This window comes from Chiloscyllium punctatum, chromosome 7, assembly GCF_047496795.1.
Source record: "Chiloscyllium punctatum isolate Juve2018m chromosome 7, sChiPun1.3, whole genome shotgun sequence".
NCBI classification, from domain to species: Eukaryota; Metazoa; Chordata; class Chondrichthyes; order Orectolobiformes; family Hemiscylliidae; genus Chiloscyllium; species Chiloscyllium punctatum.
Genome location: NC_092745.1, coordinates 101012416 through 101039421, shown reverse-complemented (window position 1 = coordinate 101039421; position 27006 = coordinate 101012416). Strand labels below are relative to the sequence as shown.

The 27006-nt window shown below is 41.7% G+C and overlaps 1 protein-coding gene across 1 annotated transcript in view; it reads left to right on the top strand.

Annotated features, from left to right (window-relative positions):
- Nucleotides 1–27006, top strand: part of eif2b3 (eukaryotic translation initiation factor 2B, subunit 3 gamma) — a 136512-nt gene that overhangs the window by 7229 nt on the left and 102277 nt on the right. The window contains exon 3 of the mRNA XM_072574437.1: nt 21281–21423. Coding sequence (XP_072430538.1) covers nt 21281–21423 — 143 coding nt within the window. The remainder of the gene's footprint in view (nt 1–21280; nt 21424–27006) is intronic.

Here is a 27006-nt window from a genome sequence, read left to right as displayed (position 1 = left end):
TGAAATAAATCTCACGCAAGCCATTGTGTTGATTGTGTTTTGACTAATTCCTGGAAAGTATATTGATTTTACTGTATTTCCATTTAAAAAAATCATCATCAGCAAAATAGTTTTGTTACCTTTCACTATCCATTGTTTAAGGTGTGAGTTTTTATAGCAATAGCTAAAATTTTAATAAATGTGCATCAAGAACGACTAAACTTGCCGATTTAATTTTTTTTTCTTGTTGGTGGACACCGCGTGACAGTTTTTTTTCCCAAGGACACCCGGGCCCTAGGTCCTGTTTATTTCTTTTCTCTTTTTTCTTTTTTTCTTTTTTTTTTAAACACCCACACTACCGCCTGACTGCGGTAGTGCTTATTTTTCCCCAGCACCCATGGTGTGTGTGTGCAGGTGTGAGACACAGTGAAAGACACAAAGTGCACGAATCTTTATTCAATTTCCACCACCAGGAAGATATGAAAAACACCCAAGTGGCCAGTGACAAGCACTGCCCTTCACATCAAAGGGCAATGCTGTGTGATCAAACAGTGAAGGGGAGGGTAGGGACTAAATCAAAATAGAGTTGGACGGGGAAATAATGCACTCCACTCCCTGCGGCGCCCACCTCTCCCTGAACGACTCCAGGGTGTTGGTGGACACCGCGTGCCCCATCTCCAAGGACACCTGGGCTCTAACGTAACCCCGGAAGAGGGGCAGGCAGTCGGCCCTAACGACCCCCTCCACGGCCTGCTATCTGGACCTGTTGATGGCCAGTTTGGCCAGGCCCAGGAGCAGACCCACGAGGAGGTCTTCAGACCTGCCCTCCCTCCTCCGTACTGGATGCCCGAAGATCAGGAGCGTGGGACTGAAGTGCAACCAAAAGCAGAGGAGAAGGTTTTTGAGAAAATCAAAAAGGGAGTGCAAACGCCCACACCCAATATATACATGGTCCATGGACTCCACAGCGCCACAGAACAAGCAGTTGGGATGGGAGTCCGTGAACCACCGCAACCTGCGGTTGCAGGGGACTGCTGCGTGCAGCACCCTCCACCCCAGATCCCCGAGAGAAAGGGGGAGGACTCCCGCGTAGAGAGCCCTCCACTGGGGATCCCCACCGCCCGGTGGCAAATGGGCACGCCAAGGCGTGTCCGGACGGTGGATGAGGGAGAAGAGGTGGACGGTGTGCAGCAGCAGTCTATACAGGGCCTTCCTTTTTACATCTTTGAAAGGAACAAAATTAAAATTTCGGAGGCGGCTCAGGTTGTGGGGCACAGGCTCCCGCGGGAAGTACGGGACCTTGGGGCCAATGTGAAATTCCATCCGGGCTGGGGTGAGCGCGGACGGGATCCCACCACACACCTGAGCGTCCTCCAACTGGTGCACTACGTCAGCTCTGAGCACTGCCGTTTTAAGGCGTCGGATGGCTGTGGCCACGTACCGGACGTCTGCCGCTGCCCTTGCCGGTTTAACTGTGCCACATAATTTAATATACAAAATAGCTTCCACCTGATTGTGATTATTGCTTTTATACTGAACCTGTCTCTTAACTACGTTTTATTCATTCATAGGAATGGGCTACATTGCCCATCCCTAATTGTTCTTGAAGGTGATAGTGGCCTGCTTATTTAATTGCTACATTTTATATAGTGTAATATTCCGTGCCAATAGAGAGAGAATTTAAGACTTTAACACAGTGACAGTGAAGGAAGAGTGATATATCTCGAAGTTAGAATGATGCGATATTTGGAGGCAAATTGATTTTGGTGGTACTGATGCATCTGCTATCCTTGACTTTCTAGGTGGTAGAGGTTGAGGGTTTCGAAAGTCTGCCAAAGCCACCTTGGATGCATTGCAGTAGTGCATGTTCTTTGTGTTACCCACTGCCACGCTATTTTTGGTGGAGGGAGTGAATTTTAAAGCTGATGAATTAGGTGATAATTCAGTAGGCTGCTTTTTCTTGAATGCCAAGCTTCTTGAGTGTTGTCTCAACATGTAGAGAGTATTTCATTACACTTCTGACTTGTGGATTGTGTGCAGGACGTGAATTAAATACCACAGAATCCTCAGCTTCTGACGTCGTCTTGTCGCACAGTTTTTACTCTGCTGGTCCAGTTCAGGTTCTGGTCAATTGTAACCCCTATGATATTGAAAGTGGACAGATCAGGCACGGTAATGGATGTCAAGGGGAATTGGTTAGACTTACTGGACATGCTCATTGCCAACACTTGTATGTAGTAAATGTGATTGGAGCTCCAGCTAGTGGGGGAGCATTTGCTAGACAGCAATCATAACTCTATTAGATTAAAGATCATTATGAAAAAGGATAAGGATGGACAAGAAATCAACGTTGTGAACTTAGGGTGGACAATTTTAATAAGATCAGAATGATTTGGCCCTGATGGATTGGGAGCAGATACTTTTAGATAAATCTGTGTTAGAACAGTGGGACATATTCAAAAAGGAAATAACAGAGCACAAGGCCAACATATTCCAATAACAAAACGGGATAGGGCCAGTAAAACGTAGGTTAGGCTGCAGCTAGAGTATTATGTGCAGTTCTGGAATTCACATTATGGGATTGATGTGACTTCACCAGGTGAGAGTTCAGAGGAGATTTACCAGGATATCGCCTGGGCTGGAGAGTTTCAGTTATGGAGGGAGATTTGGATAGACTGGGGTTGTTTTCCTTGGAGCAGAGGACATTGAGGGGACACATGTGGCTCAGCCGCAGCACAACTGATCAAGTTGAATCCTAAAGGACGTAGCTGCTAGAATATGTCTGCAGCAGGTGGTGATGGAAACAGCAAGAGGGGAAAACATATTGGACCTCATTCTTATCAATCTGCCAGCTTCAGATGCATCTGTCCATGACAGTATCAGTAAGAGTGGCTACTGCAAAGTAATTGTGGAGATGAAGTCCTGCTGTTACGTTCAGAATAACTTTGTAATGTGTGGCACTATGACCATGCTAAGTGGGACAGATTTTAAACAGATCTGGCAATTGAAAGCTGGCCATCCATGAGGTACTGTGGCCATCAGCAGCAGCAGACTTCTACCTAAGCAAATCTGCAACCTCCTGGCCTGACATATCCCCCATGCAAGCATTACTACCAAGTCAGGGGATCAACCCTGATTCAATGGAGAGTGCGGGAGGGCATGCCAGGAGCAGTCACAGGCATACTTAAAAATGAGGAGTCAACCTGGTGAAGCTACCTAGTCTGCCTAACGGCATAAGCAGCGAGTGATAGATAGAGCTAAGCAATCCCACAACCAGATCTAAGCTCTGCAGGCTTGCCACATTGAGTCGTGAATGCTGGTGGACAATTAAAAACTAACTGGAGGAGAAGGGTCCACAAATATCCATCCTCAATAATGGAAGAGCCCAATACAACAGTGCAAAAGATAAGGTTGAAGCATTCGCAACAATCTTCAGTGAGAAGTGCCGAGTGGATGATCCATCATGGCCACCTCCAGTGGTCGCCAGCATTATAGATCAGTCCATGTGATGTCAAGAAATGGTAGAAAGCATTGGAAATCGCAAAGGCTTTGGGTCCTGACAACATTTCAGCAATAGTACTAAAGATTTGAGCTCCAAAACTTGTAGTCCCACAGCCAAACTCATGCAGTACTTTTACAACACTGGCATCTACCTGACAATGTGGAAAATTGCCCAGGTATGGCCTGCACATAAAAAGGAGGAAAAATCCAACCTAGTCAAATACCATCCCATCAGTAACTTGCTCAGCAATGCCCAATTTGGGTTCCAAAAAGACCACTCCGCTTCTAACCTCATTTATAGCCTTCTTTCAAATGCAAGGTAAAAACAATGACTGCAGATGCTGGAAACTAGATACTGGATTAGTGGTGCTGGAAGAGCACAGCAGTTCAGGCAGCATCCAACGAGCAGCAAAATCGACGTTTCGGGCAAAAGCCCTTCATTCTTTCAAATGCAGCTGAATTCCAGAGGTGAGGAGAGAATGATAGCTCTTGTCATTAAGCCTGCATTTGACCAAGAGTATGGCATCAAGGAGTCCCAGCAAAAAAGGTATTAGGGCAAACTCTCCACTGGTTGGAGTCATACCTGGCACGTAGGAAGATGGTTGTGCTTGTTGGAGGTCAGTCATCTCCACTCCAAGACATGGAGTTCCTCAGGGTAGTGTCCTTGGCCCACCCTCTTCAGCTGCTTAATCACCAACGTTCCCTCCATCATAAGGTCAGAAGTGGAGATTATTGCCAATGTTCATGACCATTTGGGACTCTTCAGATACTGAGCAGCCAATGTTCAAATGAACAAGACCTGGACAATATCCAGGCTTGGCTAACAAGTGGCAAGTAACATTCACACCATGCAAATGTCAGGTATGACCATCACCATTAAGAGAAAATATGACAATTCAATGATGTTACCATCATCGGATCCCCCACTATCAACATCCTTGCAGTTATCATTGAAAAGAAAGTCAACTGGACTCACCACATAAACATAATGGCCAAAAGAGTAGGCCTGAGGCTAGGAATACTGCGGCAAGTAACTCACCTCCTGACTCCCCAAAGCCTGTCCACCATCTACAGGGCACAAGTCAGGAATGTGATTGGCTACTCTCCACTTGCTTGGGTGGATAAAGCTCCAACAACACTCAAAGCTTGTCACCATCCAGGACAAAGCAATCCATTTGGCACCATATCCACAAACATCCATTTCCTCCATGGATGTTCAGCTGCAGCCGTGTTTATGGCCTACAAGATGCACTGTACAAATTCACCTAAGTTCGTCAGACAGCACCTCCCAGAATCATTTCTATCTAGAAGAACAAGGGCAGCAGGTACATGGGAGCGCCACCACCTGCAAATTCCCCTCCAAGTCATTCACCATCTTGTCTTGGAAATATATTGCCATTCCTTTACTGTCACTAGGTCAAAATCCTTTAAAATCCCTTCTGAATAGTATGTGGGTCAACCCAAGGCAGGTGGACTGCAGTGATTCAAGAAGACAGCATGCCATCACCTTCTCAAGGGTGACTAGTGAAGGGCAATAAATGCTGGCCAGCTAGTGAAGTCCACATCCCACAAATGAATTTTCAAAAAATACTTAATGTCTAAAATTTATGGGTGGGATAGATAGGGTAGACAGGAAGGAACTTTCCCCATAATGGAAGGATCGATGACTGGTGGCATAGATTTAATGTTTGATTAGATTGCCTAAAGTATATGACTCCTTCAGCCCAAGGAGTCCACACTGACCCTCTGAAGAGTAACCCACCCAGACCCCTACCCTATATTTGCCCCTAACTAATGCAACTAACAGTATCGGCAATTTAGCAAGGCCAATTCAGCTGACCTGCACATCTTTTGGATTGTGGGAGGAAACTGGAGCACCTGAAGGAAACTCATGCAGACACAGGGAGAATGATAGACAGTCGCTCGAGGCGGGAATCGAATCTGGGTCCCTGGCGCTGTGAGACAGCAGTGCTAACCACTTAGCCACTATGCCACCCACGAAGTGTACGTGTGTTTATTTTGGTTCAATGATTCATTTAACTGGTATGTAAGGGGCTGGAGGTTTAAGAGAGGGTGTGAGGGGAAAAATGTATTCATCCAAAGAGGAGTGGGAATTTGTGACACTCTGCCTATAAGGGTTGTAGAGGCAGAATCCCTTAACATTTGAATAAACTTTAGATGTGTACTTGCAATGCTAAGGCATACTAGTTATGAGCCAAGTGCTGGAAAATAGGATTTGAATAGCTAGGTGCATGTTTTTGGCTGGTACAGACTTAATGAGCCAAAGGGCCTTTTTCTGCAAGGCAGATTTCTGATTCTGTGACAAGCATAAGCTAAAATATAGGGATTGAGAAAAATGTTTGACTGAACAAAGTCCTTCTCACTTGTCTTCAACTAAAAAACCTTGGTTAAAAGTATTTCTGACTCCGATAGTAATGGTCTTCAGTCAAACATGTTAATATTTTAGCATTTGCTTTATGTTGTAAACCTTATCATAATTATTTTGTTACCAGTGCAGATTTCAATTCATGCTGATAATTTTGAGAATACATTTGTCACCTCCCAAATTCTGATTTTAGAATCAACAAGCTATGCTTCTGAACTCTCACATGCTCAGCCAACTTGAACACATGTTTCAGGACTATTTTGAGAATTCTGTCCAGCACAACTATGTTCCATCCACAAATGGAGCAGTGAGTTCTCTACAGGTGAATGCATATCCTAGTCTTTAACCTTTATAAGGACCTCTGGCTTTCTTTGGGTTATTCTGATTCTGAAATGTCTTCCAAGGCAGGTCATTGGGCTGCTCTTACAGGTGCTGGCCATCTGCTTTGAATATTAAAATAATCCTATTCCAGTTATTAGAATGGAGTTAATGCTTCCTTGTGAAAGCAGTAATGGTGCTATGGAAGTCTAGGCTGTTTGTCCCCTTTAATGGTTCTTTTATTATACACTGAAAAGTAGCACAAATGGATAAATCCTTTTGTCCTGTGGCTGTCTACACTAGACCTCTGCATGTCGTGACATACTATTTCAGTATATTGCTTGTTGATGGTCTGTAGCATTGCAATCAGAACAAAGAACAAAGAAAATTACAGCACAGGAACAGGCCTTACGGCCCTCCAAGCTTGCGCCGATCCAGACCTTCGATCTAAACCTGTCGCCTATTTTCTAAGGATCTGTATCCCTTTGCTCCCTGCCCATTTATGGATCTGTCCAGATACATCTTAAATGATGCTATCATTCCCACCTCCAATTGCAACATGTTCCAGGCCCCCACCACCCTCTGTGTAAAGAACTTTTCATGCTTCTCTCCCCTAAACCTTTCCCCTCTGACTTTGAACTTGTGGCCACTAGTAATTGAGTTCTGCACTCTGGGGAAAAGCTTCTTGCTATCTACCCTGTCTATACCTCTCATGGTTTTGTAGATCTCAGTCAGGTCCCCCCTAAATTTCCGTATTTCTAATGAAAATAATCCTAATCTGTTCAACCTCTCTTCATAGCTAGCACCCTCCGTACAAGGCAACATCCTGATGAACCTCCTCTGCACCCTGTCTAAAGCATCCACACCCTTTTGGTAATGTGGCGATCAGGACTGTAAGTAGTATTCCAAATGCGGCTGAACCAAAGTCCTATATAAGTGTAACATGATCTGCCAACTCTTGTACTTAATACCCCATCCAATGAAGGAAAGCATGCCGCACTTTACCACTTGACCAGTCCATAGATGTGCAGGTCGGGTGAATTGGCCATGCTAAATTGCCCATAATGTTAGGTGTATTAGTTGGGGTAAATATAGGGTAGAGGAATGAATCTGGGTGGGTTAGTTTCAGAGGGTTGGTGTGGACTTGTTGGGCTGAAGGGAATCTTTAAAAAAAACCTGCATTTCCACCTTCAGGGAACAATGGACCTGAACACCCAGATCTCTCTGTATGTCAATTTTCCCCAGGACTTTTCCATTTACTGTATAGTTCGCTCTTGAATTGGGTCTTCCAAAATGCATCACCTTGCATTTGCCTGGATTGAACTTCATCTGCTATTTCTCTGCCCATCTCTCCAATCTATATATATTCTGCTGTATTCTCTGACAGTCCCCTTCACTATTTGCAATCTTGGTATCATTTGCAAACTTGCTAATCAGACAGCTAATACCTTCCTCCAAATCCATTTGTATATATCACAAACAACAATGGTCCCAGCATGGATCCCTGTGGAATACCACTGGTCACATTTTGAGAAACTCCCTTCCACTACTATTCTGTCTCCTGTTGCCCAGCCTGTTCTCTATCCATCTAGCCAGAACATCACGGACCCCATGTGACTTCATCTTCTCCATCAGCCTATCATGGAGAACCGTATCAAAAGCCTTACTAAAGTCCATGTGTATGACATCTTCAGCCCTTCCCTCATCAATCAACTTTGTCACCGCCTCAAAGAATTATATTACGTTTGTAAGACATGACCTTCCCTGCACAAAACCATGCTGCCCATTACTGATAAACGCATTTTCTTCCAAATGGGAATAGATTTTTCTTAAACCTGTTTGCTAAAGATATCTCATGACCCCTTTTAGCCCTCTTAATTCCTGTTTTTCAGATTGGTCCTACATTTCTGATATTCTTCCAAAGCTTCATCTGTCTTTAGTCAACTAGATCTTATGTATGCATCCTTTTTCTTCTTAGATGGTCTCACAATTTCACCTGTCATCCATGGTTCCCTAAACTTGCCATTTTGATCCCTCATTTTTACAAGAACGTACTCCTCCTGAACTCAACTTCTCTTTAAAAGCCTCCCACATATCGAATGTGCTTTTACCTTCAAACAGCTGCTCCCAATCTACACTCCTGCTGAATTTTGGTATAGTTGACCTTCCCCTAATTTAGCACTCATCCTTTAGGACCACTCTCATCTTTGTCCATGAGTATTCTAAAACTTGGGAATAGTGATCACAATTCCATAAAGTAATCCCTTACTGAAAACTCAACCACCTGGCTGGGCTTATTTCCCAACACCAGGTCCAGTATGGCCCCTTCCTGATTTGGACTATTTACATACTGCTCTAGAAAACCCTCCTGGATGCTCCTTACAAATTCTGCTCCATCTAGACCTCTAACACGAAGTGAATCCCAGTCAGTGTTGGAAAAATGAAAATCTCCTATCACCACCACCCTGTTGCTCTTACATTTTTCCACGATCTGATTCCATATTTGCATCTCTATCTCCCATTCACTGTTGGGAGGCCTGTGGTACAGCCCCAACATTGTTATCATACCCTTCCAAATTTCTGAGCTCTACCCATATTGCCTCACTGCTTGAGTCTTCCATAGTGCCCTCCTTCAGCACAGCTGTGATTAGATTAGATTAGATTACTTACAGTGTGGAAACAGGCCCTTCGGCCCAACAAGTCCACACCGACCCGCCGAAGCGCAACCCACACATTGGTAGGACATCTACCCCTTACCTAACACTACGGGCAATTTAGCATAGCCAATTCACCTGACCTGCACATCTTTGGAATGTGGGAGGAAACCGGAGCACCCGGAGGAAACCCACGCAGACACGGGGAGAATGTGCAAACTCCACACAGTCAGTCGCCTGAGGTGGGAATTGAACCCGGGTCTCTGGCACTGTGAGGCAGCAGTGCTAACCACTGTGCCACCGTGCCGCCCCTGAAATAGATTCTTTGACCGGTAATGCAGTTCTTCCCACTCTATCCCACGTGAAGCATTGATATCCTGGGATGATTAGCTGCCGATCAAGCCCTTCCCTCAACCAAATCACAGTAATAGCAATATCATCATGCTCACAGGTACTAATCTAAGCCCTAAGTTCATCCGCTTTACCTACTATACTTCATGCATTAAAAAAAAGCACCTCAGACCACCAGCCCCTTTGCATTCATCACCTACTCCCTGTCTCATCTTCCCTTTACTCACGCTGACTTCATTATCTAGTTCCTTACAGGCTTTAGTTACTGCTTCATTACTGTCCCACTAACCTCATTTGGTTCCCAACCCCCTGCCACATTAGTTTAAACCCTCCTTAACAGTGTTAGCAAAAGTGCCCCCAAGGACATTGGTTCCAGTCCGGCTCAGGTGGAGACCATCCAATTTGTAATAGTCCCACCTCCCCCAGAACCGGTCCCAATGTCCTAAAAATCTGAACCCCTCCCTCCTGCACCATCTTTGAAGCCATGCATTCATCCTGTTTCATTCCTCCTCTGACTATCATGTGGCATTGGTAGCAATCCTGAGATTACTATCTCTGTGGTCCTACTTTTTAAGTTGGCTCCTCAATCCCTAAATTCTGCTTGTCAGATCTCATCCCGTTTTTTTACCTCTTATCGTTTGTGCCAATATGCACCATGACAACCGGCTGTACACTCTCCCCCTTGAGAATGTTCTGCAGCTGATCCAAGACATCCCTGACCCATGAACCTGGGAGGCAACATACCAGCTGCTACCTAAATAAAACTGTTTCACTCCCCTTTCCAGCAGCCCTCTGGTCCTTGCCGTCGTCTCTTGATAAATGGAGGCCCCGATGCCCAAGGTAAGTTTTTAAAAGTTATTCTTTGTCACCTCAGGTACGCCTAGTCACTTGAAGCAAGGAATGAGGCCAACACTTTCAAAGAAACAATTAAAATATATTTTTCTTCAGATAAGTGTAATTTATCTTCAAAAGATCTTCATTGTGACATATAGCTATGGGTGGGGACCGTGATCCTATTCTTCTGAACTTTCCCATTAAAAAGCAAGGCTAATAATAACAGGTTGTTGCAGTCTTTCTTGGAAGTAAAAGAAAGTTCTTGGTTTAAATATGAAACTTACCTTTTAAAAATGCTTTTAAATTTAATTCTGAAGATTGACTACAAATTGTTTGGAAAAATGAAAACTCCAATGTGATGTGAAGCTCCCTGCTTGATTCACTAAGAGATCATAGCAATTGTTACTTTGAAACTCTGCACGTTGTATAGTTCAGACTGAAGTCTTAGGAACTGCAAGTTCATGCATGGTTAGTAACTCATTAGTAAGGTCATTGGCTTGGGACATCAACTGTCTTTCCCTCCACAAATACTGTCCGAGTTGCTTAATATTTCCAGTGATTTTTAATTCTATGTCAGATTTCTAGCATCTCCAATATTTTGACTTTTGTTTCAGTTAATAGCTTAATTCATTGACTATAATGACTTTGGAAAGAAAGCTAAAGCCTGGACTTTTGAAAAAGGCCGAAGCCTCCCGAGTATTGAGCTTAGCTGAAAGTCTTCAAGATGTGAAATAACTTGTCATGGATATTGTGAGCTATATAACCATTGTGCTTAACACCTTATTTTTAGTAATGGAGCTTTATTTTATTGAGGAAAAATGATCCAAAGAAATTTGAAAGCATATTGTCAATGGTCTGTGTTTTTTCTTTCATTCATAGTCAGAGAGTCATAGAGGTCAACAGCATGAAAACCAACCTCTTGGCCAAACTTGCCCATGCCGTCCAGTTTTCACATTTTAAACTAATCCCATTTGCCTGCGTTTGGTGCATATCCCTCCATATCTATTCCATGTACCTGTCCAAGTGTTTCTTCTCCCAGCTTACAGGCAAAAGCTCAAGCAAGGATCCCGCTCGTGGATACAGGTCCAGTGCTGGTCGGAGGATCAACTCCGGTGCTGTCTGGAATCAGCTGATTGGGCCATGTTCAAACTGTCCGCAGGTACCTTGGATGAGTACACCACCACCGTCACAGACTTTATCACCGGGTGTGTGGAAGACTGTATACTGAGGAAATCAATCCGGGTATTCCCCAACAGGAAACCCTGGATGAATCCGGACATGCAGAACCTGCTAAAAACCAGGCATGAGACCTTCAGATCCACTCAAATATAAGGAATCCAAGTATGACCTTCGTAGAGCCATTAAGACAGCCAAGGACCAATACCGATCCAAACTAGAGACCCAAACAGACACCCGGCGACTGTGGCAAGAACAAAATGACATCTCAGGTTCTTAAAAAAAGACAGTGCAAGATAGCAGACGATGACGCATCCCTCCCAGATCATCTCAACACCTTCTATGCTTGTTTTGAGCAGAATTTCAGTGGAGAGGTGACCTATTCTGACAAGTCTTGACAAATCTATCTCGACAGTCATTGCATTAGAGGTCAGATCCGTTTTCCTTCGTGTGAATCCAAGGAAAGCGATGAGACCAGAAGGAGTACCCGGCTGTGCACTCAGAGCATACGCAAATCAACTGGCAAAAGTCTTCTCGAACATCTTCAAACTCTCCCTACAGCAGGCCACTGTCCCTGCCTGTTTCAAGAGGGCTAACGTCATCCCCGTGCCTAAGAAGGCTCATGCAGCATGTCTCGATGACTACTGCCCAGTGGCCTGAACTTCAGTGGTCATGAAGTTCTTTGAATGGCTGGTCATGGCATTAATCAACTCCAGCCTCCCCATTACTCAACCCCCTCCAATTTGCCTATCGGACCAACAGATCCACATCAGATGCCATATCATTTGCCCTTCGCTCCTCCCTAGAACATCTTGACATTAATAACAGCTACTTAAGAATCCTAGTCATTGACTACGGTTCAGCCTTTAACATTATTATTCCCTCGAAACTGATTACTAAACTTAGTGATCTTGGACTAAACCTCACTCTCTGCAACTGGATCCTCAGTTCCCTGACCCACAGGCCACAATCAGTGAAGATTGGAGACAATATTTCATCCTCACTAACACTCAACACTGGAGCACCCCAGGGGTGCGTATTCAGCCCCCTGCTGTACTCTCTGTATACCCATGACTGCATCACCAAATACCAAACTAATGTCATTTACAAGTTTGTTGGTGATGCCACCATAGTCGGTTGAAACTCAGATGGTGACAAAACAGATTACAGACTGGAGGTGGGAGACCTGGAAAAACGGTTTACTGAGAACAACCTAGCTCTCAATGTCGGCAAAACCAAGGAACTCATTATTGACTTTGGCGGGATGTTACTCGTGCCCCCCTACACGTTAACAGCACAGAGCTGGAACGAGTAGAGAGTGTCGAGCTCCTGGGAGTGGTCATCCATAGCAAGCTAACTTGGACTCTTCAAGGCCCAATAACCTCTCTTCTTCCTCAGGCAGCTGAGGAAGTTTGGCATGACAGCGAATACTCTTGCCAACTTTTATAGATGCACCATCGAGGGCATTCTGTCTGGATGTACCACTACCTGGTATAGCAACTGTACCGTTCAAGATCGGAGACAGTTACAGAGAGTGGTGAACTCTGCCTGGACAATCACAAAGGCTAACCTCCCATCTATAGAATCCATCTACCAGGCCCGATGTCAAGGAAAGGCCACCAGCATTCTCAAAGATCCATCCCACCCTGGCAATATTTTTCTACAACCTGGACAATCGGGGAGAAGATACAGAACCCTGAACACATGTACTGGCTGGTTTCGAAACAGTTTCTACCCTACTATTGTTAGGATACTGAATGGACTCTCAAACTCTTAGTATTTGCCTGTACCTGTATTATTGTTTTTGCTGCTATTTACCTATTATTTACTTATCTATGCTACTTAACCCTGTGATCTACCTGTATTGCTCTCAAGACAAAGCTTTTCACTGTGCCTCGGTACACGTGACAATAAATTCAATTCAATTCAATTCAAAACCTTTCTTAAATGATGAAATTGCACCTCTGGCAGCCGGTTCTAAACACTCACCACCGACTGTGTGAAAAAGTTGCCCCACTTGGACCTTTTTGTACTCTCCACTCTTACCTTAAAACTTTCTACTCTTAGACTTCCCTCCGATGGGGAAAAGCTGTCTGCTATCTGCCTTATCTATACCTCTCATGATTTTATAGACCTGTATAAGGTCAACTCTCAGTCTCCTATGCTCTAGAGAAAGAAGTCCCAGCGTATCCAACCTCTCCTTATAATTCAAACCTTCCAGCTCAGGTAGTACCCCAGTAAATCTTTTCTGCACTCTTTTTCCAGCTTAGTAAAATCCTTTCTATAATAGGGAGACCAGAACTGCATGGAATACTCTAAATGTGGCCTCACCAATATCTTGTGCATCTGCAACAAGACATTCCACCTCCAATACACAGTGCTCTGAGAAATGAAAGCTAGCATGCCAAAAGCTGCCTTCATCACCTTGTCTTCCTGTGACTACATTTTTAATGTGCTATGAACCTGTACCCCTAGATCTTTTTGTTTATAGGGGTCCCCAGAGCCCTATCATTGACTATGTAAGTAGTGTCCTGATTTGCCTTACCAAATTTCAGAACTCCATCTACCATTCCTCAGCCCACTAACCTAGTTGATCATGGTCTCACTGCATTCCCAGATAACCACCTTCTCAGTCCACTATACCACCAATCCTGGTATCATCCATAAACTTACTAACCTATCTCCTAAATTCTCATCTAAGTCATTTATATAAATAACAAATAACAGGAAGCCTAGCACCAATCCCTATGATATACCAGTATGAAAGCAACTCTCTACCACCACCCTCTGTCTTCAACGGTCAAGCCAATTTTATACCTAATTGGCTAGCTCTCCCTGGATCCTGGGAAGTTTAACCTTACTCAATAAGCTACCATGCGATGCTTTGTCAAAGATCTTGATAAAGTCCATGGAGACAATGTTTACCTCATTGCCCTCATCTACTTTCTTGGTCGCCCCTTCAAAAAATTCAATCAAATTTGTGAGACACAACTTCCCATGCACAAAGCCATGCTGTCTATCCCGATTCAGTCCTTGCCCCTCCAAATGCCTGTAGGTCCTGTCTCTCAGAATTCCCTGTAACAGCTTATAAATTCATTGATCATCTTTAGGCATCTCATTGATATGCAATTTGTTGGGTGTCCAAATATCTTCCACTAAAAGAGTACCTGACCAGCTTGCATAAAAGAGCTGTCTCCTAAAAAGATTCCCTACTGGGGCCTGTGTCTGTCTTATTTATTGCAGGTGCAGAGCTTCAGCCAAAATCTGCATTCTTGGTTGAGGTAGTCTCTGATATGGATGCTATCTTTAGTTTCTCTTCCTTTCTCATTTGGGTTTATGTGCGAGAGTGAATTGTCCCGTTGTAAGCTTGAGCAGTGTCAGACCTTTCTTTGCAATTTTTTTGATCTTCAGATTCTTGCTTAAAAATCTTATTCCTTTTCGATTTTCATGAAAAATTGCTAGAATTTGTGCTTTTGATGTGAGCAAACATTGTTTTTGGCAGCTATGTTGACTCTACTTCCAGATCAATACTTTTGTTTCATGCCCATTTTACATTGATTTTAAAAAATTGCAGCACCAAAATTTGAGCATTTGATAAAGGCTGCAATATTAAAACCAGGAATTAACCAAGTCATCATAACTCTGATTTCTATTTTGTGCTGAGTAGTTAGCTGATCTCAGCTATATTTGCACTTGAGGTAGTACATATAGCTTTGGTGTGTTTGGATTAGGGAATAGAAATACCATCCAGTGTTTCTGTTTCTGATCATTGCTGAAGTCAGTTCTGAGATGTGCATGAATGGGAATTGAGTAAATCTGAATCTGAATATGTTTGAAATATGTTGTTTCAGATTTGGATAGATTGCCTATTTCACCATATATTCTTCCATGTAGAAATGGCCAGTTAGCTGATGCTGTAGACCAATTGCAGATGCCAGCTTCAACAGAGCATTGATTTCACATTTCTTTTAAATTGTTTTTTTCTATCATTACAATTAGAAAACGTAACACATTAATGTATGGTTTTTGGTATTCCGAACAGGTGATCAATATAGATGGAATTGAGGATATTTTGAGTTGGCTTCTCACTTAAGTAAATCTATGAGCAGAGGATTAGCAAATACTTCATAGTGCTTTAATATATTGTGATGTTTATCTGGCTGCATTTAAATGTCTCAATGTTGAATATTGGGGTCCCTAAAACAGAGTTTTCCTAGTGTTTACCATATAGCATAAGATTTCATTGAAAAGATATTACAATTGCAATTAATTTTCTAAAATTCTAGACTTGGGCTGTTTTCCCTCGAGTGTTGGAGGCTGAGGGATAACCTTTATAGAGGTTTATAAAATCATGAGGGGCATGAATAAGACAAACAATGTCTTTTGCCTAGGGTGGAGAAGTCAGAACTAGAGGGCATAGGTTCAGGGTGAGAGATAAAAGGCACCTGAGGGGCAACTTTGTCAGGAAGAGGGTGGTGCATGTATGGAATGAGCTGCCAGAGGAAGTGGTGCAGGCTGGTACAATTACAGCATTTAAATGGTATCTGAATAGGTATATGATTTGGAAGGGTTTAGAGGGACAGGGGCCAAATGCTGGCAAATGGGACTAGATTAGGTTAGGATATCTGGTCAGCATGGATGAGTTGGACCAAAGGGTTTGTTTCCATGCTGTACATCTCTATGACCCTGGTATGAAAATAAAGGGAAAAGTTATGCAAAACATAGAGATCCCAATACTCGCTGAACTAATGTCAGCAATTTATCTGGCACCACATGCACCCTACTAATCATTTGTTGTTTTAGCAAATAGTAACTATTTCGTCTCCAAAAGAATGGTGAGCTAACCCTGAAATGGAGTGGACAAGGGGATAATGATATCTAGCATCATGAGTAGCTGTCTCATGGTCATTGGCCAAATTAATTGACACAATTCATTGACACAGAGCCAGTTCCCTGCCCTAAAATTATGATATAACATTATATATATAGTTATGAAGTTGAAGGTGTGTACTGTACCTTTAAAAGAGTGAAAGCTGGCAAGCACCTGTTAACTGTGAGTGTGCTGGAAAATTGTTAATTTTGGTTGTAACCTAGAAAACAGTTGTTTTCACAGCAGTTTGAATTTAACTAATCAGTTTAAATTATGCCCCAAGATACTAAAACCCAATCAAATTTGAATTTTACTGTTTTGACAACATTTAACCAATGAGACAATCCAATGTTTGGCATATAAAAAGCAGGTATTTTGGACAATGAGCCAGAAAGACCATCACCTGCCATTGTCAGACAGACTGCCTGAAAACACACTCTATCAAAGGTACTGTTTCCATATGAAAAATCTGTGCAGCAGAAAACCGAAGATGACTCAAGGAAGGCCAACACCAGAGATGACAGCCGTTGTTTGGTTTTGAAAATAGAGTTGCTGTAAATTTAATAGGGGCTTTATTGGAGCAATATATTGTTATAAATTGGGAGGTAGATAACAAACCTTTAGAAGAAAGGAGGCTTAGAGTTGTAAATAGTTGTTGTTTGATGTTCACTTTTTGAGTTAAAAAATAAAATTGATACTTTTAGTTAAATAGGTAATTTGGGTAGTTCTCTGTCACTCACACTTTAACAGATTACGAGGCAAGGCGAGCTTTTCTGTGTGTTTAGTTTAATTAGCAGAAGGTTTGCCGCCGTGTTGTAACAATATGTTCTCAGGGTAGAGGATTTCAATAGAGAGAAGCTCTCATCAAGTAGACCTGGTGAGCAGCAGTTCTCGTCAGGTGGCCCCCAGAAAGCGATTTTTATTGAACGGTCCTCCTCAGGCAGATGGAACCAGAAGGAGAGGAAGAATACCGAGGGAAGAGTTATCTTGCACCTCAGCTAGAGAGGAGGATGCTACCCCCACCACATCAACAAGACTGAAATGACAGTTTTCTGGTATCAGTGAACCATTCCCACCCATCACGGTTATATACTTTCTTTAGTAATTAACTAATGTATGATATCTGAACTGCTGCTGCTTAACAAACTCAAAACATTATCTGAAAATTGCTTCCAAATTGTTGACTGCCTATATTAGGTAACTGTGATCAACAATAAAATCAACATTGAAGTTAACCTTAAGTTTGTTCTTATTACATCATATCTTGTGCTGGTGTGCCTTTGTGAATTGTGCAAAGCAGTACATAGCATAATTCATATGCTTCCTTAGTGAGACAATTTTTTTTCAAATTCTGAACTTTTTGTTGGCCTTAAAATCAAAGTTTAGCAGTTTGTGGTTGTTGTTTGGCTACAGAAATTAAGCAAATAAAGAAAATTGTTAGACTATTTGTCTTTTGGTATATTGTCCCTGATTTTAAAAAACCCTTCTATGGAGAATCCAATCCCTAAATTCTTTCATTGATTGCTTTGCTTATTGCATATGAAAAATATGTATGCTTTCCTTGTAACTTCGAAGCCTTTCATGTTGTCACCTGGCTTCAATGTAATTAAACGTAGATGAGAAAGAACCATAGGCGATTCTCCAATAGAAATGAACACTGCACATATCTTGCCTAGTCATGCCTTTGAAGCTAAGGCAAGGTGAGGAGCCCGACTTCCATGAGACCACGTATTTACTAATCTGTCCTATACTTATATAACAAGAAAACCCTCAGTGTCCACTTACGCCTGCAATTTGTTTGCTGATGTCCTGCTTTGACAAGGTTTTGCATGGTGGAGTAATTAGTAAAGTTAAATCACATGGGATTCAGGGTGAGTTTGTCAATTGGATACAAATTTGGATTGGTGGTAGAGGGTTGTTTTTCAGACTGGGGACCTTTGACCAGTGATATTCCACAGGGATCAGTACTGGATCCACTTTTGTTTGTCATTTATATAGGAGGCATGGTTACTAAGTGTGTCGCCAAAGTTAAAAATCATGCAACTTTGTACACCCCAGTCCAACACCGGCACCTCCAAATCATAAGTTTGTGGATGACACCAAAATTGGTGGTACGCTCAACAGTGAAGAAATTATCTAAGATTACAAAGAGATCTTGATCATGTGGGTCAATGGACTGAGGAGCGGCAAATTGAGTTTAGTTTGGATAAATTCCTGAAGTAGGGCTCATGCCTGAAACGTCGATTCTCCTGCTCCTTGGATGCTGCCTGACCTGCTGCGCTTTTGCAGCAACACATTTTCAGCTCTAAATGTGAGTTATTGCAATTTGGTAAAACGAACAAGGGCAGGATTTATACAGTTGATGGTAGAGCCCTGGGTAATGTTGTAGAACAAAGATACCTGGAGGTTCAGGTACATACTTCTTTGAAATTTGTATAATGGGTAGGCAGGGTGATTAAGAAGACATTTAGCATGCGTGCCTTCATTGCTCAGACCTTTAATTTTAGGAGATGGGCTGTCATGTTGAGGTTATACAGGACATTAGTGAGGCCTCTTCCAGAGTACTGTGTGCATATCAGGTTGCCTTGCTGTGGGAAAGATATTATTAAATTGGAGAGGGTTCAGAAAAGATTTACAGGATATTGCTGGGATGGATTTGAGTTATAAGGAGAGGCTGGATAGGCTGGAACATTTTTCACTGGAGCATAGGAGGTTGAGGGGTGACCTTATAGAGGTTTGTAAAATCACAAGGGACAGGGGTAAGGTGAATAGCTTTTCCTGAGGGTGGGGAACTCATTACTGGGACACATTTTTTTAAGGTGAGAGTAGAAAGTTTTGAAAAGGATATCAGTCACAGCATTTTCTACACCGTGGTTCATATGTGGAATGAACTGTCACAGGAAGTAATGGTGCAGGTACAATTACAACATTTAAAAGATATTTGGACAGGTACATGAATAGGAAAGGTTTAGAGGGATATGCGCCAAACATCGACAAATGGGCTAGTTTAGTTTGGGAGTGTGGTTGGCTTCAACAAATTGGACAAAAGAATCTATTTCCATGCTGTATGACTCTATGCTATTCTATCTTGTTTTTCAAACTGTTTAATTAGTCAACCCCCACTTCTCATCCTGTCACCATTTTATTTAATATATTGTTTTCTTAGTACTTTGTACATTCAATCCCTATCCTAACTGATCACTGCTCCTTTACCTTCCTACTGCTCTAATAATCCAAGGTTTGAATCCCACTTAGATAACCCCATAATTACCCTATGTAGTCCATTTGTGTTCTGCCTAGGTCCACTCAACTCCTGGTCTCATTATAGCCTTGGTTCAAACATGACCAGAGGGAGGAGAGAGTGACCACCCTTGACATCAAGGCCACGTTTGACTGAGTGTGGCATCAAGGAGCTCTAGCAAAATTAGTGTCAATGAGAATGAGGGGGAATCGCTCCATGGGTTAGAGTCACACCTAGCACACAGGAAGATAGTTGTGGCTACTGGAGATTAGTCATCTTAGCTCCTGAGCATTTCTGCAGGTGTACCTCATGATAGCATCCGAGGCCCAACCATCTTCAGGTGCTTCATCAATATCTTCCCTCCACAGTAACATCAAAAGTGAGGATGTTCACTGATGATTGCATTATGACAACACCATTTTACATATCTCAGAGATTGAAGCAGTCCATGTCCACAGGCTGCAAAGTTTGGACATTATTTGGGTTTGGGCTGACAATTAGCAAATAATATTCGCACCATGCGAGTCCCAGACAATGGCCTCCTCCAACAGCAGAAAATCTAACCGTTGCCATCACTGAATTCCCCCACCATATTATTAACCAGAAACTAAACTGGACTAGCCTTATGAACACTGGTTACAAGTGCAAGTGAGATGCTAGAAATCTACAATATTCTGCAATGAGTAACTCACCTCCTGACTTTCCAAAGCTTGTTTACTACCCAAAAGGCACAAGTCAGAAGAGTGATGGTATACTTTCCAATTGCCTGGATGAATACAGCTTCAACAGCAGTCAAGGAGCTTGACATCATAGAAGACAAAGCAGAAACATGAGAACATTACCCACTTGGAAGTTCATCTTCAAACCACAGACTATCCTGACTTGGAAATATATTGCCATTCTTTCAGTTTTACTAAGACAAATTTTCAAGTACAGGCAGTTCTTCCAGAACGCAATAGTTGCGTTCCTGTACAGCCCCACGCTACACAATATAAATAACATTTAAAGTGTCAGCGATCTTATTGCGTTATAGCCAACACTCACATTAAAAGTTTGCGCTTTATTCACCCAATCATGTTGCAGCCAATTTGCATAAACAAAAGGTGCATTTTAACAGAACTGACTGTAATCAATTGCATATCCTCCCAAAGTGGTGTATGGGAAACTTTCCTTCATTAGCCAGGGCATTGAATTTGGAGCAAGGAAGTCTTATTACAACTTTATACAACATTTGTTAGGCCACAGATGGAATACTGTGTGCAGTTCTGGTTGCCACACTATTAGAAGATTATGACTGCACTTGAGTGGATGCAGAGGAGATTCATCAGGATGTTGTCTGGGATGCAAAGTCTCAGTTGCGAGGAGAGAGTGGACAGACTAGGTTTGTTTACCTTGGAAAAGAGTCTGATTGAGGTATACAAAATTATGAGGTAGACACAGTGGATCATGAGAATCTTTCCCCATGGCAGATACATCTATGACCAGAGGGCAAAAGTTTAAGGTGAGGAGTAAGTCATGTGGGTAAATTGAGTTTTTGAGATTAAACTTTTGGCAAATTGTAGAAGTCAGCTCATAGATGAGTAGCAGTTTTGAGAAGTTGAAATCGTTTGATATCCGTTCTCAACAGGGCCAACACAGCATGGGTGGCCCATTTTGCACTGTTTTGGAGTGCACTCACAGCCCATGCTCTCATCCTCTGATTGTTTCTTTGTCAGACTAACTCCCTTTCTGGTTGCTTCCCTGCCTAACTCTCTTTCCCCCTCTCACTTCGGCCCTGTCCTTGCTCAGAGTGTGGGTTCAGTAGAGAAAGCAGTGAGTGTAAAGTTGTCAGTGTATAGGTTTTAAGTAGGAAGAGTTTGACATGTGGTCAGACGTTGGGTCAACCTTTCAGATATTATCACCTATTAGTTGTGTATATAATGGTGCTCTTCCAATGGAAAAGATTATGAAGAGTTTTCTTTCTTTTGCAGAAGTAATAGTGGTTACAACAAGGGAGGTACAGAAACAGCTACCACAAATAGACACAAAACTGAAATTGGATACAGTCTGTATTCCAGAGGACACTGACATGGGAACTGCGGACTCTTTACGACAGATTCATGGAAAAATTAAGGTAGTGCATTATTTTGAGTTAAAATCCCTTTTAAGGAGTCATCAATAATTGTTATGTTTGTAAGTGTACTCAGAGAATGCATGCTCATGCCTCTGCCTGGGCCTTTAAAGGAGCGTTTTAGTGTATTCATCGGACTCTTTGAGTGTATGTTTCGATTCTTGCTGAGTTTCTGGAATAAGTTTTCTCTTTCCCTACTTGTTGTTTCTTGCCAGTTTTGCAGTTTCTTTAGTCTTTTCCACATTCTTTGCGCAATGTAATATTCTGTGACTTCAGTCAATCTGTGTAACCATCACTATCATCTAATTTTGCCAACCTCCATCTGTAACTTGCTTTGCAAGTGTAACTAAATTTTTTTTTAAAGACTGTTTCTCATGCTGACATGTCATTATTTTCTCACCCAATCTGTGCACAGATTTCATATTGCTGCTTCCCAGCTTCCAGCTGAAATAAATTAGTAAAATGGGGATTATTTTATTGAATAAAGATTTTTGTACTTGGACATATTGGGGCTGTTGCACATCCAGTGGTTGGAAAAAATGTTTTAGTTGAGCCCACAAAAATTCCCAAAGCTTCTCATTCGCCTCTAGAAAGCTTGCAAAAAACAAACAAACTGTCTCTACATTTGTTAGCTTTTCCTTTGATTCATTTTGTGTGGTTTCTTTACTATGCCTTCGTAACATCTAGCTTTCTCGCTCCTCACATTTAATTTTTTTCAGTTTATTTTTTCACCTCTGTTCCTTTTTACTCTTCTAACTCCTGGTATCTTCTATTTGCTAACCAATAATGGCTAGTAAATGGCAATAGCTATTTCTGTAGCTAACCAACTGGAAAAAGTAAATGTGATCTATGAAGCCAGCTTTCATTCTGGGATCTTATTTTTCCAATATTACTATCACTTGGGTCATAACATTGTCTGTCAAAGGTGGCCACATATCTCTATCTTCCATTTCTGTCAGAGTCAGGTATAGTCATCATTTAAGACATATCAAGTGTATAGACTATTTTGGATAGTTCATCTTCATTCAGCTTTTTTTTAAACTTGTTCATGGGATGTGGGCAATGCATTTGTTGCCCATCCCTAATTGCCCTGAGTCAACCACATTGCTGTGGATTTGGAGGCACAAGTAGCCAGACCAAGTAAGGGCAGCAGTTTCTTTCCCTAAAGGACATTAGTGAACCAGATGGGTGTTTCCAACAATCAACAATAGTTTTATGGTCATTATTAGACTCTTTAAGACTCTTACATTGAGATTACGAGATTTCAAATTCCAACATCTGTCATGGCAGGATTTGAACCCTGGTCCTCTGAACCTTACTTGGGTCTCTGGATGAATAGTCTAGTGATAATACCGCTAGGGAGTCACCTCCCTGTGAAGTGACCTTTTGTTTTAAGTATGCAAGCAAACTCTGTAGATGTTGGAAATTTGAAATAGAAGTACTGAAAATACTTAGGTCTGGCAATATCCTTGCAGAGATAAACAGAGTTAATGTTTTGGTTTGCTGTTATTTCATCAAAACCTGGTAGAGGATGACTTTTTTGCCCCTTCACAATTTCTACTACTTAGATCAGGTAGCTTTACAGCCTCCAGAATTCCATGTCTTCTCTCCAGGCTTCCATAACTCCTCGGACTGCTACAAAGCGCTTCTTGATAATGGACTCTCTGCTGCCATGGCTAGGCTAGAACCAGTTTACTGAGGCTGCAGTGTGTCCTGAATTTAGGGCAGGCTGAGTGAAGGTGGGTGAAGGTGGTACTATTCTCAGCATTTGCAGTGGATTGTGAACATAAGCATTTTGTTTTGTCCCAGTTCCAGAAACCCTGATGCTTGGTCATGAAAGGGTGTGTGAGTTGACTGGTGCTGTACAGTTGGTTATATTTACCTGTTTTGTAGTCTTTTTTGCATTCAGACTTGCCTTTTTTTTTAGATTAGATTACTTGCAGGTGGAAACAGGCCCTTCGGCCCAACAAGTCCACACTGAGCCTCCGAAGAGCAATCCACCCAGACCCATTCCCCTACATTTACCCCTTCACCTAACACTACAGGTAACTTAGCATGGCCAATTCACCTAACATGTACATTTTTGGACTGTGGGAGGAAACCGGAGCATCCGGAGGAAACCCACGCAGACACGGGGAGAATGTGCAAACTCCACACAGACAGTTGCCTGAGGCGGGAATTGAACCTGGGTCTCTGGTGCTGTGAGGCAGCAGTGCTAACTGCTATGCCACTGTGCCGCCCAACTTTCGACAATTTTGGTAACTGCTTCTACTGCACATAGCAGGCAAATTCCTGTAAGACTAATACACCCCACTAAACGATGATCACTATGTTACAAAGAAAAAACTGAGAAGACTTATACTTGATTCAATATGGAAGGTAAGTGAATGGCTTGATGCTAGTGAGTGACTTATTAATAATAGCATTAATGGAGTTGATGTCCAAGACAGATACTAGAATTCCTATTCCAAATATCAATTGATTTCTGTGTATAAGCAGAACATTTATCTGTCGTTTCACAATTATGCAATTCAAAATGTTGTTTCCCTCCACTATAAACTTGTTTATTTAAATCCATTTAAATACTTGATAAGCAAATATTTCTGTTAAGTGTTTAGAAGTTGAACATTGGGAACCTTGATGATATCTGCATCCTGTGCAGTCACTGTTGTTTAATAGAGTAATTTTTTAACGTTTATTCTTTCTGCAGAAATTGCATTTTTGTTTTGTTTGTATCCCACATTCCACAGTGTTAGCTTTCTGTGTAATGTGTTGAATTTACTCTAGTAATTTAGAGGTAATCACAAAATACAACAGTTTCATACTTTTAATAAAAGTGCTGTAAGAACTTTTTGCAATATTCCTTGATGAAATCGTTATAACTATGTTAATGTTTGTAGAAATGGGGTTATTCATGTCACAGTGTGTGGTTTGAGGTACTGAGTGGAGGCTCACTATGAGGAAAACCAGAAAGGAGCCTCTCATGCATCTCTTAGTCATAATCTATAGAAGGGTATTGGCAAAAGTTTCTTTTTTTAAGGATGATTAATAATGCAGGTTTGGGGTTAGCTTTTTCAAGTACAATCTTAATAAAGTTAATGCTATTTATAAAATGTAATAAAGATTAATGTTGTAAACCTACCATGGTTTGACTATTAATATCTTACCCATGATTATCCTGTCAGCTGCCTTAGCTGCTCCTGGCCTGCCCTGTCCCCAAGCTTCCAAGTATTGTACTGTAGGATCCATAATTCTGTACTTTCTTGACTATTTTTTCTACCACCCTGTTGAAATTCACTTTTTTTGGGAAACCACCTACGTTTCTCCTTGAGCTCTTTCTCATTCAGCCTCAGATTGCTCAGTGCTTCTTCCAGCTTCCCACACTAGCTAACATTAATCATTCCTTTTTTTTTCAGTTACCACCACCATCCCTTCCTCACAATTATCAGTCTGTAAGTCATTTATGCTGTTCACCTGCTGTTCTATGTGAAATATCCCTTTCTTGACTTGTTGCCTTCAAGCTATATTCTTTTCTTTTCTGATTCAAATCCTTTTAGTTCAGTCTTCGCTCTTCTCTCAGCACATGAATTACATCCTCTTTGAGTGTTTGTAGTGCATTATCCATCTTCGATTCCTCCATGGTAATGTTCTCAAAAGCAACTCTATTGACCAGGTGCATGATTGGTTGTACTGTTTTCTATGTGAATGTAACCTGTGCATCTTTATCAATAATTTCTTTCCAACCCAACAGACTGTTGCCCCTGGAGTTTCACAAAGCATCTAACTGTCTTTCTGCTACTTCGTTCACAAGCATAGAACCAGCTTCAATAGTTTATACCAAAGATATGCAAGGGAGGGGTGAAAGGAAGCAAAGGCCTAGTGATATTATCACTAGACTATTAATTCAGAGACCCAGGCATTGTTTTGGGGGCCAGGGTACAAATTCCACTATGGCAGCTGGTGGAATTTGAATTCAATAAAAAACTGGGAATTAAGAGTCTTAATGATGACCATCAAACCATTGTCGATTGTTGGAAAAACCCATCTGGTTGACTAATGTCCTTTAGGAAGGAAACTGTCAACTTTGCATGGCCTGGCCGACATGTGACTCCAGACCCACAGCAATGTGGATGGCTTTCAACTGCCCTTTGGGTAAGTATGGATAGGCAATAAATGCATTCCCTTAATGAATTTTTTAAAAAATCAATAGCACTTTTAACTGTCTGTGTCTTGATGGACTATTTATAAGACATCAAGCTTTGGTTATGTCCTAACTTTAAGAAACAAGGCTATGTCTTCATCACTGACTGCAAACTTCTATATTGTTGTTACCTCTCCTCCAAGTCATGATCTCTAAGCATAACAGGGTGTTATAAGCTCAGTGTGCTGTTTAATACAGCGGTGAGCTTTAGATCCCTTGCCTCCTCTACCTCTACATTAACCCTCGATATCTACTGACCAATATATTTTTTATTAATTTTTCTCCTTGGTCTCTGACTGTTGACATGTTGCCCAACTTAGTTGCCCTTGATTTGAATGGCTTCCCATAGGCTGTTTCAGATGTAGTCATTGAGGCAAGTACATACATTACTGTGGGTTTGAAGTCATATGAGGGTTTCGGTAGGTAAGGGCAGCAGACTTCCCTTCACCCCTCCCTATTTCCACACTAACCCCTCCCAAACTTGTCCAAAACATTCAATTTCTCTTTTAGCATTTATTTAATTGCTTTTCATCCTACTATTTGGAAAATAATCTGGATCCTACATTCCATAATTTGTTCCCAAATCACTTTGCCTCTTCAGCTCTCCCTTCCTATTTCATTTTACTCATCCAGGTCAATACGTTTGCCTCCGAACGTTATGCAACCTGGCAAACTTAAGCATGCGTCTACCTCCTATCATGTAGTAATACCTCCAAAAAATCCCCAGGTGTGGCTATTTAAAATTGCAATTTCTCACCTTTAGTTAAAGTAAATAGTTAGCAGGAGAATCGACGTTTCGGGCATGAGCCCTTCAGGGAGGGCTGAAGAAGGGCTCACGCCCGAAACGTCGATTCTCCTGCTCCTTGGATGCTGCCTGACCTGCTGCGCTTTTCCAGCAACACATTTTCAGCTCTGATCTCCAGCATCTGCAGTCCTCACTTTCTTCTAAAGTAATAGTTAGCCCATATGATAATGTTACAAGTTCCATGGCTGAAGAACACTTTTTGATTCAATTGTGAAAAATCCAAAGAAAATCTTATGATAACCTAAGGTTGAAATTACCATCATGTTTAATTAATTTGTGTAAAATTCCAGAATGAGATTCTTAACTAATCACTGGGTTTAATTACACTTGAAACTGAATTATTGTTCAAAGCATTCCAGATTCAAATTGAACTCTAATTTGTTAAATATGATTTTTAACTTTTTTTAAAGCCATACAAAGGATAATAGGAATGAGTAACCTAATCACTGAAACATTTTAGAAATTATAAATATATATGTAACTTAATACCTAATTGTAAACGTGTAAAATCATTACATTGTATCTTAGAGCATCTATAATTATGAGCAGCATGTTTTTGTGAAAATAGGATGAATTGAAA